Source organism: Bolinopsis microptera, chromosome 5 (genome assembly GCF_026151205.1).
Source record: "Bolinopsis microptera isolate Bmic1 chromosome 5, MBARI_Bmic_1.0, whole genome shotgun sequence".
Taxonomy (NCBI): domain Eukaryota; kingdom Metazoa; phylum Ctenophora; class Tentaculata; order Lobata; family Bolinopsidae; genus Bolinopsis; species Bolinopsis microptera.
The window spans coordinates 14900061-14914951 of NC_087076.1; the positions used below are offsets into that span (position 1 = coordinate 14900061).

Sequence of the window (14891 nt, forward strand, 5' to 3'; positions counted from 1 at the left end):
CTACAATCTACATTTAACTCTAAAAAATGTATACGGAAACAGCAAACCTTCACACCTGACCAGCACTCGGCGGTGAAATTTGCCAGCTAATTAACGGCGCTGTATAATGTACAACAATCAACAGAGCAGCGGTGGTACAGTATATTTGGCACAAACTTAATACAGCACATGTTGTGGATTTCATTATTATTATATCTATATACAATCTTTAATGCTCTCTCTATGAGAAATGTTTATTGTAAATGAATTTCAATATAATGGGAATAAAGTTACCAAAAATAGCATCATGCAATTGTTGGTTATTACTATTATTAGTGATTTAAGGTATAAAATATTTAGTTTTAAATGTACAAAAGTTCTCGTAATAATATTAATTAGTAACAATCTATAAAATTAAATATTTCAGCATAAAATCATCACATATCAAATTACTTTGCGTCAATCAATACACAGAACAATAGCAATACCCCGCTTCATCTTGGGGAGAACCACGTTAGACTAAATTTCCCGGTAAATCGCGGTTCCCGGTAAATCGAGGTTTATCAGGGCATAGTAAATCAGGTTTTACTGCAGTTAGTTTCTATTTCACGTAACAAAACACAACTTCTTTACTCTTGAGGTTTACGTTTGGAGAGGGCCCCTGTTAGCTCTGCGTTCATAACTCTTGACATGGTCTTCTTTTCAGAGAGTTTGGTTAACGACCTCACTCCATTAACGATGTCACGTGTCTTACCTGGATTTGGACAGTTAAGTTAATCGTAATTACCTCATAATTTTGTGATGATTACTGAAGAATGATTACCACGTTACCAAACAGCATACTTTAAATTGGTATACTTCAACTTTAAATTAATTAATGATTATTAAAATTGTACCAAGGAAGCGATCAAAATTACTTAAAATAACCACAATCCATCAAGAAAAATAACGAACTTACCGAAATAAACACCCTCTATTTGCTGTCGAATGTTGTTCTCCATGCCCTCAACCAGCGTACCGATGTTAACGACGTGCCCTGAAAATGCAACCTGATTATTTTCTGAGCTTCACGACAAAGACATTTTGTCATTTATAGTGGGACATCTTTACTATAACCCTACGTCAACTAAAAAGCACTCAACCAACATCGTACTCTTTATAATAGAATGTGGCGGGTCAGCTAGTAAATAGCTGATATTAGCCGCCTCCCCGATATTATCACCAGCTTTACATTTTCTAGTTACTATAATCAGTATTTTGCCCTTGTCTGATCACCAAATCACCGTTATCTGAGTGTAAATCCTCCTCTTTCTGTCTCATCAGACTGCCTCCAATGTTCATCTCATACTGTGAGTCTCCGTCCCGGTGCCTCATCCTCGTCATCACTGTAGTTGTCAGCTTGTAATGTGATGGTCTACCCAGTCTCTCTGTGACCTGTAACGTTGTGTGTTCTAAAAATAGCAGATGGGAGGGGTTGTGAGAACTGTTTTAAAGATAGTGATTGCGGTGGCCTGGGGTTCACTATGGTATAAGCTTATATTAAGGGAGGTAAAACATGGATCGAAATATTATAATTTTGAAAGTACAGATTTCGTATGTTCTAAATAAAAACCTCCATAATGTTTATTGCATCCCAACTGCCGCTGTTTTCTCCAATTATCGTCTTTTTAATGAGGATGGCAGCAGCAAACCCATTGTCAATGTCCCACACATAAACCGAAGATAGTGCCTCTTCGCCGTAGTACATGTCCATGTAGATCTGAAAAACTAATCGTAACTTCAAACTACTCAAAATACAATTTACACACTTTGGCTCGGGGCAAATTCAGCTCACACACTACCACAAGAGTTCAGAACATTCCTTTTCCTCTCCAGCCATGCACATTGTACACACTAATCACACTGCGACACAGCTCTCAGCATCCACACAGCATCCACACAGCATCCACACAGCTCACAGCATCCACACAGCTCACAGCATCCACACAGCATCCACACAGCTCACAGCATTCCACTCTTCATAGTTTACCTTAATAATTTGGTCTCGGAAGAAAAAGCTGTTTGTTCCAAGGAGATGATTTTGATACTATGAACAGGAAATATTCAACCAAAATGTATCTGGAATAGAAGTATTAGGTGATACATTTTTCCCAATTTACCAATTGGGAAAGAATGGAAATAAAATCATCTCAAGTAATAATTTCACTATATATACAGATGAAAATGATTCAATTGCTGTGATATGAAATAATCTGTGGAATTTTATACCTTGAATGCATCATTAAGTTCCTCTTCAATTACTCTCAGTTGAATGGGTGGATGGTACCCGTCTGCTATGTAAGGATAATACAAGTTACTCCAAGGGGATCTGTAACTGTCACCATCCCTGAATTGATGAAGTTTGATGTTACATAATATATGCATCATGCATAGAGAGAAATTACTTGAGACTAAAAGATGAAATAACTCGGTAACAAATATCGACAGGATACAATGTTGAAATTTTACCTATTGTAATCACAAATAATGAAATCCAACTCTTTCTCGTCATCTGTCTTCGTACTGAGTGGCTGATCAACAGCTGACAGAAGTTCCTCAGTCAAAGATGGGCACAAATCGATAAGATCTCCAAGGTGTTTATTAGTTTTTTGAGGTGGAACCCTTCGCATCAAATCCAGAGCACGCTCCAACTTTTTCTCATCATTATGTGCCATATCTGTGTGAAGTACAACGAATTGATTGATCTTTGATGCACACAAAATAATTGTGAAATGTTAACTTACAACATCATAATATCAAATCAAACAATATCCACCTTGCAAAAGGAATAATTATGGTAACCATATCACTGAAACATTCAAAGTTAACATATTCTTAATAAGGCAGCTTACTTTAGAGAAACAATTAAATTCCCAGAACATCTAACTAAAGAAGAATGCTAATGTTCTATAAACACAATAGTGCAATGTTCACATTAGACACTCCCTTTGTGATATCTCCATGCTCAAGATGCTGGCTCAGCAATCTAGGAGAAGCCCAGTGAACAAAAATAACTTTTACCTTCAAAATGTAGGTGTTTAATGAATTATCGCATAAAGTAACAATGTTTTTAGCACATTCAATTCTTGACTGATTATTTTTTATATGTGTGGTAAATAGGGGCGCAGTAAATCGGGGTTTTACTGTATACGGCTTATTAAACAAGGGATCCGGCATGAGGGTCAGGGAAACTGGCTAACGTGTCATTTATGAAACAAAATCCCATCTGGTGGTCTTCCATAATCTTGAAATACAACTGGTCGAATGATTCCACAAAACTCATTATGGTATAGTTACCCTTGAACTAATCACACTAGAATAAAACCAACTCCAAACAGAAGTCTTATGTATATTGTATAACCACACCAGTGGCGTAACGAAAGGCCCTGCTGACCCCGCTGTGCAGGGGGGCGCCGTCTTAGGGGGGCGCCAAATCGTCGATTGAATGTGGGACAATTTCGAAAACTTAACTAAAGTACTAGCAAAACTGCGCGTTTTGCTCTAGATACACACTTTTTTAGAGATTTTACCGGCGTATTCTTTAAAATCACCTAATTTGTTCAATTTTAGGGAGGGGCACCAAAAGGGGAGGGGGCGCCAACAGGGGGGCGCTTTTTTCGGCAGGGGGCGCCAACAGGCAACGTTACGCCACTGAACCACACCATCCCAAACCCACCTTGCATCAAATCACATGTAACAAAAAAATGTTCACCAGCGGACCTCTATTACACAAAATTGCCGCTTGCCTGACAGCCAATGGCCATTTAATGCATTAGGGATACCATCCCTGGGATGTATTGCCAGAGTGGTCATCACATAATGGTTCAATAGACTAGATGGGCTCATAAAAAGCAGTACCCTTCGATGTCATTTGTTAAGTGGTCGTCAAACAGGTGAGGGGAGGTTTCCGACCATACAGCAACAAAAATGTGTGAAATAACTAATATGTAATAGGGGTGGCCTGGGTGACAGTCATTATGTCAAAACTATATCACATGGTTTATTACAATTTATCCCTTTTCCTGATCATAAATGTTTTCTAAATAAATTAAATAAAACGGTAAGACTTTTTAAAATATGAGTGGAATTTATAAGAACCCTTTTGTAATAAATACAGCCCATCGACAATTCAATTAGCAAGTAAAGTTAATTAATTAAATGTAAAAATCTGCTATTTTCACAGCAACACTGCTATTCAATCTTCTTTCTCCTTTAAGAACAATGTGCATTGACTGTTGTTCTCAGAGGAATTTGTTTCCCTTTGAATCAATCAAACTAGATGAATTGTTGTAAATACTGAGATCAAACTATCAATCTACAGGCTATCGTTAAACATGTAGCAAGGCGTCATCTTCAGTGACATAAGCCCTAGAAATTGTAAAAAGTTAGTAAAACCCAAAATTCCTTAAAAAAACTGTTGTTCTCAATAGGTCAAATCTCAACCTTTTCCTGATTAATTTCATCGCCTCACTACATCATTGATCATGAATATTGAATTGTTTTTCTTCAAAACTTTAAAAGTATTCAAACAATATAATTTTTTTTTTTAAAGAAAAAGGGGGGACCCCCAACCCATGTAGCTGAAACACCCCACAGCAAGTAGACAAAAGTGGCTCTTTCTTGTGAAAAATGTATCACTGTATCAACTACCTGCCGAGGCGGTGGGTTGGGAATCCCCCTGGGATCATTTCGTCCGTAAAATTTTACACAACATAAAAGCTACAATAAGTTATGTGTCCCGAGCTGTATAAATATCTTGTTAATACCTACAGAAAAGCAGCGAAATTGTACATACCAAACTCCAAGGGTTTGTTTATTTTATCCCAAGAAGGTACTACTCAGGGGGACAACTGTGCTCCTGCATTTTACTCCTGTAGCCTGATGCCCCTTCTGGACAAACTCCCCACAGAGCCACCAGATATTTCTCCTGTGGTCTTTGAGAACACAAAACCACCCCAGAAGCCTCCTGAGGAGCACGATAGGATTAAGACACCACCAGATACAACTCCAGATATGACTCCAGAGGTTAATAAGCCCACCAACGAAGCTGCTAAACACATATGGTTTGCAGATGATTCTGGAGCAGCAGGAAGGCTTAAAGCCCTGAAGATTTGGAGGGATTCCATACAGGCATCTGGCCCTGTTTACGGCTATTTTCCCAAACCGTCCAAGACCTGGCTTATTGTTAAAGAGGAGTATCTGGAGGACTTCGCCGCTTCGACGCGCCACGCGAACTAGCATTCTTGCTTCGCATCGATCGTCGATCTTTCGATCTTTCGATCGTTGACATCGTCAACCAAAGGAGTATCAAGAGGAAGCCAAGTCTCTCTTCCCCGACCTTAACATCACCACCGAAGGTTGTCGTTATACCTGGGTTCCTTTATTGGTACAGAGTCTGGAAAGAACAATTTTATCCAAGCCAAATGTGTTGAATGGATAGAAGAGATCGAGGGATTGGCATCAATTGCACATTATGAGCCACACCTTGCTTACGCCACTTTTGTTTACGGCTCCTCCTGCAGATGGTCTTTCCTGATGAGGACCACCCCTGACATAGCAGTGAACTTGCAACCCATTGAGGACAAGATCAATATGTATTGATTCTTCTGTGGAAAATAAAAATTGTATTTTACTTAAAATTGTATTTTAATTCACATAGCCATGTGTCTACGCGTACTGCGTGACGCGCTTGTTACTGCAAGCGAGAGGGCTCTGGTTAGAGCAAGTATTTTAATTGTGCTTATCTGGGCCCCAGCATTTGAAACTGACTTGAATCGATGTATTTTGACCGCTGATTTAAACGTGCACCGACAACCGAGTTGATTTAATTAACAATTTCAATCATTTTCATACGTTGTATGACCCACCGCGCACGAGTGCGCGGCTCCCCCTGTATCGTAGAAACTTTACAGTGAAATGTGAAACGACGATGGGGGTCACGACGTGATAAAAATACAACATAGCTATTGTGTCAAAATTACACTAGCGTAATCATTCGGAACCCCCTCAGCTGATTTCCAGACCGAAAATCGTCGGGAATCTCAATGTCGGGATTGACTTTGTAGCGCGATGCGTTATTGTGCCGCGCCGCGCACTCAATGAGGCTTCTCTCGCTTGTAGGTTTACAACCTACCAGGACGCGCGCCGCGCCGAGTTGGACTCGTCAACGGTCCAATATATGGAACAGATATTTTACGAGTATCACCCGTTAATCTCTCGCTAGATCGGCTATTGTGCCGCGCCGAGCTGCGATGAATTGACATCGTCAAATAAGGATTGACTTCACTAGCTGCAACCCCTTTGTTGATCTCGCGCGAGAGAGGTTTACAACATACAACGTGTATGGTGTAGCAAAGCAAGCGTGACAATGCGCGCGAAGACGTCCTCTATGCTCTGTGCTCTAACGTGACAATTATCAAGGGCCCAGGTTTTCTACACGTTCGCGTTGTATACCTCTCTCGTGTACGATCAAAAGGGGTTGCAGCGTGTGTCAAGCCCAGGTTATATCAGGCTAGACAGTTTCTTTTACTTTTTACCAATTTGTAACCACTCCATCTGTTATCAGTTTTACACAATGAGTAACGGGTGATACTCGTAAAATATCTGTTCCATATATTGGACCGTGTTCCATATATTGGACCGTCGACGAGTCCAACTCGGCGCGCGTCCTGGTAGGTTGTAAACCTACAACACTGAACACAATGATAAATGATTACTAGCGTAATCATTGACACACGCTGCAACCCCTTTTGATCGCGCGCGGCCGGCCGCCGTGCACGAGAGGTATACAACGTAATCATTGACCCCCTCAGTGATCAGGAAATAAATGAACGATCCCGAACAGGTTTTCGCTCATTTATGTCATTACACATTAGGTCAGGAGAGGTAATTTTATATTGTACATAAACTTTTAGTTCATAGACCCCTTCTCTAATACATAATAGCTCAGTTCTACATGTAAGTGTAACCTTTACTCATGGTCGATTACGAAAGGTTAGACAGTAACGGGATGTCTCACGTGAGTTGAGTATGTCAGTCATCTTATTTTAGCCCCCAGCTAAACGGTTAATTTGTTAGTTTGATAACTTCAAACTCCCATCGGCCATATCTTGAGAATATATTAACAGTACGTTGCCGGTTCAATATTTTAACGCACTCGCTCACAAAGACACTTAAATGTTATATAAATCTGTTTTGAATGTATAATAGAGGTATAAATAAAACAAGATATCTTAGTTCAATTGTATCACTGGGATCTATAGAACGTGAGTATCAATAACTTACAAAAATCAAATTCATATCATATTAAGAACCAAGAGTCTTCATACTCTATAATTTTCATCTTTAAACAATGAAGGCGTCTACGAAGGAAATGACAGTTTCCTTGAGTTTGGCATCTGTTGCGTCTGTCAACATGCCGGTGGCCTTAATGTCATCAATAATGTCCTGGTGATTGGCCCTGATGTGAGCAACGAACGCTTTTTCGAAATCGGTGATCTTGTCGGGGGCGATCCTGTCAAGGAAACCTCTGACTCCGCAGTAGATAACGGCTACTTGCTCAGAGATATCCATTGGAACTGAAATAAATTGTTTAGCCCAAGATTTAAGCAGATTAAAAAAACAATAATGATGCTTGATATTTCGGCCATAACATTGGTTTAAGTACATATTAAAGCATAAAGGGAATGATATTCGATGTTATAGAATTTCGAACGCCTAAATTCAATAAATGGAATGGGCGAACTGTTAGCAAATTACGAAAGCAATAACAAATAATTTGACTCACCATATTGTCCCTGTTTAAGGAGTTCAGTGAGACGAACACCTCGGCTCAGGAGAGATTGTGTGGCAGTATCAAGATCAGATCCGAACTGTGCGAACGCAGCAACCTCACGATATTGAGCCAACTCGAGCTTCATCTTACCAGCAACCTGGATTATTTTATTAGTTACGAGATTCGGTAAGATTATTTTATCGACCAGAGGGGAGACGGGGAGGTTGGTTGGGCTGTTATAATGACCATGCTCAATGGTGGGAAAAATTTTGCCATTGACAGAATTTCTCGAATCAACTGTGAATCAATTTCTAGCCATATTCACCAAGGCGAAAATGATAAATGGTTCATCTGTTCATGACATAATGCAGAGATTATTTCAAATCATGCTTGCTTAATGCTTATTTCGTTTCGTTTAACGGATTGTTCTTTTAATCATGAACCGCGTCCGCTATCATATTCACAATTCACATGGCAGCATTGGTCGACATGCAGTTGATTACAGCGATGCTGCCATGAAAAACGTGATTGTCTCTTAAAGTGAAACAATTTTCTGATATCGGAGACGGCGGATGAGGATCAAATTGAGGGTGTTGGATAGCCCCCGAAGAATTTTGGCCAAGTTCACAAGTTATGACAGTTGGATACGGGAGAAGTTTAGTGAGAATCGAATTTTCTTTCAAGCGATCGAGGGGACTAGCCCCGTGACGATGTTTTGCGATTTGGGCACGGCACCTTTTTCAAATGAAGAAATAATAATAATTAAATGAGGTTATAGAGATCACGGGAGTTGGTTACGATTTACATTGAGCCAATAAAGTATATTGGATGCAAGATTTTTTTCCGTCTGACCTCGAAACGAAATTAAGAAGTACAAGCAGAGTTGCTGCGGAAACTGACTCGCATTTTTGCAGAAAAATTAAAAATCAGTGTATCGCAAATGCTGTCACTATTGTGCTTTGCACGCGTCTTGCCAATTCAAAGAGCACAAATTGTGGGCATTAGAAGGTTTGCGCGCATTAAGCGCGCACTATGTACTGGATTTCCTCTTACGACTACCAACTAACCTGTTTCATTCCCTTAGTTTGGGCAGCAGATCCTACACGACTGACAGAAAGACCAACATTAATAGCAGGTCGGATACCCTTGTAGAAAAGTTCACTCTCGAGGAAAATCTGTCCATCAGTGATGGAAATGACATTGGTGGGGATGTATGCTGACACGTCACCGGCCTGGAAAGTTCGGGAATGAATAAATGAACGCTAGATTGGTCTGTAAAAACATCCATTATATGGATGGCCTTTTCTCATTTCCACGCATGTCAAATCAGCTATAACGACAATTTTAACGGACCTGGGTCTCAATAACTGGCAGAGCAGTGAGGGAACCACCTCCATAAGCGTCAGACATTTTAGCGGCTCTCTCGAGCAGCCTGGAGTGAAGGTAGAACACATCACCGGGATAGGCCTCACGACCAGGGGGACGACGGAGAAGGAGAGACATCTGTCTGTAGGCAACAGCCTGCTTGGACAAATCGTCGTAGATAATCAGAGCGTGTTTTCCTGGGAAATTAGGATATGTTTAAGATGAATTATGTACGTGATTAAGATTACAGATCGCGTGATTCTGTAGTATCCGAAAATTCAGCTGGAAGTAAAAGGGATTGAAGAGTAGAGAAGGTCGAAAAGTGTTGCAGGATTGCTTAAAAACAGAGCAATAGTAATCACTGCCGCCCCACTAACCAGAATCCCTGAAGTATTCTCCCATGGAGCAGCCGGAGTAAGGTGCGAGGTACTGGAGAGGAGCGGCATCAGAAGCAGTAGCTGATACAATAGTTGTGTACTTCATGGCTCCGGTGTCAGTCAGCCTCTTTACAAGCTGAGCAACGGTGGACCTCTTCTGTCCGATGGCAACGTAGATACAGTACAGTTTCTTCTTCTCGTCATCTCCATCGTTGAAGACTTTCTGGTTGATGATGGCGTCGATGGCAATGGCAGTTTTACCTGTAAATGTGACTTGATGTTATACCTATACTATCCTTGTACTTGTACGTTGTTACGAAGAATACGGAGAAATGTTTAAATGTTCTCGAACATTCTGTTGGAAAGTTTGCAGCGGGAACCAGTCAGGAGGGCGGAAGACGCGTGGGCGGAGGTCGCGTAGGCGGAAGACTTGAGGGCGGAGGACGCAAGGGCGGAGGTCGATCCCATGATTTGGGCGGAAGTCTCGTAAAACGATCACATGTCCTAAATGCTCGACTGGTAATACTACAAAACCTGAAACATCACACAACGTACTTCAAATTGTATAAATTATATAAGTTATATTCAATCATTTTAGTGGTACTGATTTCGAATTCTTTGTAACTTTAAAAACAAAATACACAGGGTTATAGAGAACGCTTAAAGGTAATATAAATCACAATGTAATCAATCAATTTTGTCAAAACCCGAATAGAATAATATCATGCAATAACATAAACATTTCACATTTTCAAATTTTCACTCTTTAGCAAATCAATATAGGTTAAAACATCATCCTCGTACGAATGGTAGTTCTGAACTATGCTGAGGATTCTTCTATCCTTGTCGCTGTTGGCCTTCTTCCTCTTAGGCGGCTGCTCTCCAAGCGAATTCGCTAAGATCTTCTTGTCTGTCGAGGACTGTTCCATCTGGACTGCTGCAATGAAATTGTAGATGGTCGGGTTTGCGTGTCCGACTAGAGCAGAGAACTTCTTGTTCCAGGACTCCACCACGTTGTTTGTCCGGTTCATGTTGAAGTGGCTGCGTTCATAGACATTCCACGTGGACGGAGGGAATTAAGCTCGTCCGGTGCCGGAGGCAGTCGTTAGTCCCTGGATCCAAGTGGTCTGGAAGTATGCCAGGAGATCGTCAATGTCGAGGCCTATCGGTATATCATCCAGGATTCTGAAAAACGCTTCGATGACGTCCTCGGTGGGGATGAAGGCTAGGAGCATCAGTCTCCGTATCCAGATTCGTGTAGGGGTGTAGTTCTTCTGGCCAGATGAGTTCACCATCTCCGCGTGGACAGTCAGTAACTGATAGAACAGCTGCGGTGAGGATGAGAAGGTTGCGTCGATATACCAGCTGCTGCTCTGCTCTAGGGCTGTCAGGTTGTTTTTTGTTGATCATATCCCAGATCAGTTTACAGATGCCAGATCAGATCCCAGATCGCTCGTGATGTTGTGATGTCCTCACATGTAACCGTTGTGTTATATGAGATCATGACCATGGTGATTCATGACGTGAGTCGAAGTTATGTATCACGTGACTCGATTCGATAGTTTGAGTCACATGACACAAGGGCTTCTGGGATATGATCAACAGTTTTCACACGAAAAGATTGCACAGTGAAACGAACAACTTGAGTCACAACGTCAGAATCTCCTAGTCCAGATGGAACAGTCCTCGACAGACAAGAAGACCTTAGCGAATTCGCTTGGAGAGCAGCAGCCTAAGAGGAGGAAGGCCAATAGCGACAAGGATAGAAGAATCTTCAGCATAGTTCAGAACTACCATTCGTACGAGGATGATGTTGTGCTATGTGAAATGTTTATGTTATTGTGATATTATTCTATTCGGGTTTGACAAAATTGATTGATTACATTGTGATTTATATTACCGTTAAGCGTTCTCTATAAGTATAACCCTGTGTATTTTGTTTGTAAAGTTACAAAGAATTCGAAATCAGTACCACTAAAATGATTGAATATAACTTTGATTGAATATAACTTATATAATTTATACAATTTGAAGTACGTTGTGTGATGTTTCCGGTTTTGTAGTATTACCAGTCGAGCATTTAGGACATGTGATCGTTTTACGAGTCTTCCGCCAAAATCATGGGATCGACCTCCGCCCTCGCGACCTCCGCGACCTCCGCCCTCGCGTCCAACCTTTTAGGAAACTTCCGCCCTTGCGTCCTCCGCCCTCAAGTCTTCCGCCTACGCGACCTCCGCCCACGCGTCTTCCGCCCTTGTGTCCTATACCCGTTGGCAGCGCCATAAAAACTTGCATTCGAATATTCAGTAGAACAAAAGTTAAACACAAATTCAGCTTACTGTGCAACTTTGAAACTAAGACTAGAACTTACCAGTCTGTCGATCTCCGATGATCAACTCTCGCTGTCCACGACCAATAGGCACGAGGGAATCCACAGCCTTGATACCAGTCAACATAGGTTCCTTGACGGACTCACGGGGAATGATACCGGGGGCTTTGAGACCAACTCGCTTCCTTTCGGTGGTTCCTAGGGGTCCCTGGAGAGTGTACAAGGGTTAAATGTTATCAGTTGATAGAGGGGCTTTATATCTAACTTACACTGCAATGTAACATGATACTCACATGTTGCATCAGATAATGAGCAAAATAATCAGAATTACCATTTCAATGATCATGAAAAGTTTTTAATGGGATGAAAAGGAACTGACCAGGCCATCGATAGCGTTACCCAGAGCGTCTACGACACGTCCGAGAAGTTCCTCTCCGACCGGTACATCGACAATAGCTCCGGTCCTCTTAACCACATCACCTTCCCTGATCTCCTTATCGTTACCGAACACAACCACACCGACATTGTCGGGCTCCAAGTTAAGGGCCATACCCTTCAGTCCAGAGGAAAACTCGACCATCTCCTCTGCCTGGATGTTCTTCAGACCGTAGACACGAGCAATACCGTCACCAATACTGAGTACTCGGCCTGTCTCTTCTAGCTCAGCAGAGCTGGGGGAGGAGTAGTGTCAGTTAGGGTGACCTAGTTAATTAAACGTACTGTTCTTTAGTGATGTTAGTTTCTGAAGATAGTGCATAGTTGCGTGGCAATAAAGTATTGGCTGTCTGGGTTCTCGGAGTACGTGACAATCATACCCTAAAACGCTGAAAATACCCCACTTTTAGCGACATATACAGCATGATTGTCAGTTGTTCTGAGCAACCCGGCTGCCTATGTATTGGCCAGGCACGGTTAAAATAATGGTATAATTAAATAGTTCCTGCTAAAAATACCAGCTGCCTACTCAACTTTAAAACACCCATGTACACTGTTGCATTTAGAAATGGCTTATTATTGATCAAATCGATCAAACCGTTAATGATTTTTTAAGTAAGTAAAAGTAAAGGCTGCCCAGTAAAAGTTTGAGGAATGCTATTATACCTGGTGTGTCCCATGATTCTCTGCTCAAGGATAGAGCTGATTTCGCTAGCACCAGCTCCAGCTGCCTTGATGGCAGTGGTGGCGATACCTTTGCTGGCAACACCAGCTAGGTTGCCCGCTTTCTGGCCCTGCAAAATAACAAAAGGTTAAAATGATGAAAAACGGATTCAAAACGTTATTTGCACCTAACTTAAATTAGTTATTATAACTGAACAGAAATTTACTGAATGGTCAATTTCATACACACCCTACACATGAGTAAAAGTAGAGGGTAGGTGAACACGTATTTTCCACGTGACAAATTTTGACCAATTAAATTGAATCTGATTGTCGCTGTAAAGTGTGAAAACTAATTTGCACCACCCATACTGACCAACAGAGAAAAATATCTTGGAGGGGCATAAATTTGGACCTAAAAGAGGGATATTTAGATGAAGCTTTGCCTTCGGCAGGCTTTGCCCCTTCGGGTGGTAGCATTTACATTTTTAGTCAGCTACTTTCATGTATACCAGTGCATGATTAGCTTCAGTTGCATTTACATTCTACCCTATAATGGGGACTTGTCAAATTGAAGAATGATGATATGGTGTAGGACGGGGGGCCCACATCCAGAAAGTTTAAAATTTCCTCACAGAAACACATTCTCTGTTTTCTGTGGCCTGCTCACTTCGCTCGCAATGTCGGCTTTCCAGGGCCAGGCTAGCACAGCGAGAGAAGCAAGCACATAGCCAGTTCTTGGGCATTCGGAGCTGGGCCCCGGAAAATTTGTTGCGTTTTTGCCTGGCCACATTAAAATCTACAATTTAACAAATTATCTGAAGCCCTTCGAAAAAGTGTTAGAAAATTTGAGAAATTACTATTTTAAAGTGGCTTTCTCCGACAACCCACAAGTAAAACTCATCCAGCTGGCACCATTTATCGTAATTATCACAAATTATGATATGTCCTTTTCAAAGTAGTGGCAACCATGTCCCAAAAAAGCTTTGTGCGGAGAAAAGGTTAGTGTGGAGAAGAGGTTTGTGTGGATACAACATAAACTTTCGCACAGAACTAGATATTTATTATATAATCGTTAAAAGTGAGGTAACCTATAATAACTCAATCGCAATTAGAAAATTCAAATAACAGTGCCGATGAGTGAATTTGAACAGTTTTACTTGTTTCAGAGGGATAAATACTGATGCCCCTCCAAAAAAGTGGTATTAGGCCCAACGAGGGGCAGTTAGAGGGGCAGTATGACACCACCACTTTGTACGACCATCAGCTATGCCGATACTCCAGCGAGTTATTTTAATTGAATACTAGTTATTCAGTTCTAGTTACCTGCTTAGCATTTTTGCTGAGAAGTCGGAAGACTCTGGTGGCACGTCCAGCCAACATACTAAAACAGGCAATTAGTTAATATAATATAATTATTAGTATAATATAAGTAGGAATTAAATTTGTTACAAATTAAAATTTAGAAACTGAAACTATGTAATAGACACAGAATCCATCACATTTATTGTGCATGTTATGTCGAAGTTAAGAGACCTCAGCCGTTTAATTATCATAAACATTATCACAAGAGGAGGAACTGGCATCAAATGTTTCGAATCATTTTGGAAGGTTTGGTTTTGGTACCAGGAACAGTAGTAGCGAGAGTTTATTGAGCTTTATTGTAGAACATGATCTTTTTATTTGTAACACAGCATTTTAGCATCCTAGGGGGGTGATGCAACGTCAATTAATGTCAATTAATGTCAATTAATGTCAATGTCAGTTTTGCAAAATTTTGGAATACTGACATTAATTGACACGATATTTTTCGACCAGAGATTATGTAGTTCTACCATATTTTTAGCACTTTAGAACGTTTTCATCATCAATTTATTCACTACTATCACATATGGAAATGTGAAATGTGAAAAAAATTCAGATCATTAAA

General features: G+C 40.8%; 2 protein-coding genes across 2 annotated transcripts in view; both read right to left on the reverse strand.

Moving 5' to 3' along the window:
• Positions 1 to 128: 128 nt before the first annotated feature.
• On the reverse strand, positions 129 to 2691 carry LOC134815062 (F-actin-capping protein subunit beta-like). Its single transcript, XM_063823522.1, has 6 exons — positions 2488 to 2691; positions 2248 to 2365; positions 1592 to 1738; positions 1263 to 1413; positions 938 to 1015; positions 129 to 733 (listed from the first exon to the last, which is right to left on the reverse strand). Exons 1-6 carry the CDS (start codon positions 2646 to 2648, stop codon positions 609 to 611), a joined length of 780 nt encoding a protein of 259 aa, XP_063679592.1. The 5' UTR covers positions 2649 to 2691; the 3' UTR covers positions 129 to 608.
• A 4559-nt stretch (positions 2692 to 7250) lies between these two features.
• Positions 7251 to 14891, reverse strand: part of LOC134815247 (ATP synthase subunit alpha, mitochondrial-like) — a 33869-nt gene continuing 26228 nt past the window's right edge. The window contains exons 2-10 of the mRNA XM_063823760.1: positions 14288 to 14345; positions 12965 to 13092; positions 12243 to 12534; positions 11906 to 12071; positions 9535 to 9795; positions 9146 to 9354; positions 8860 to 9024; positions 7805 to 7949; positions 7251 to 7595 (exon numbers count right to left, since the gene is read on the reverse strand). Of these exons, the coding sequence (XP_063679830.1) occupies positions 7363 to 7595; positions 7805 to 7949; positions 8860 to 9024; positions 9146 to 9354; positions 9535 to 9795; positions 11906 to 12071; positions 12243 to 12534; positions 12965 to 13092; positions 14288 to 14344 (1656 nt within the window). The 5' untranslated portion in view covers position 14345 and the 3' untranslated portion in view covers positions 7251 to 7362. The remainder of the gene's footprint in view (positions 7596 to 7804; positions 7950 to 8859; positions 9025 to 9145; positions 9355 to 9534; positions 9796 to 11905; positions 12072 to 12242; positions 12535 to 12964; positions 13093 to 14287; positions 14346 to 14891) is intronic.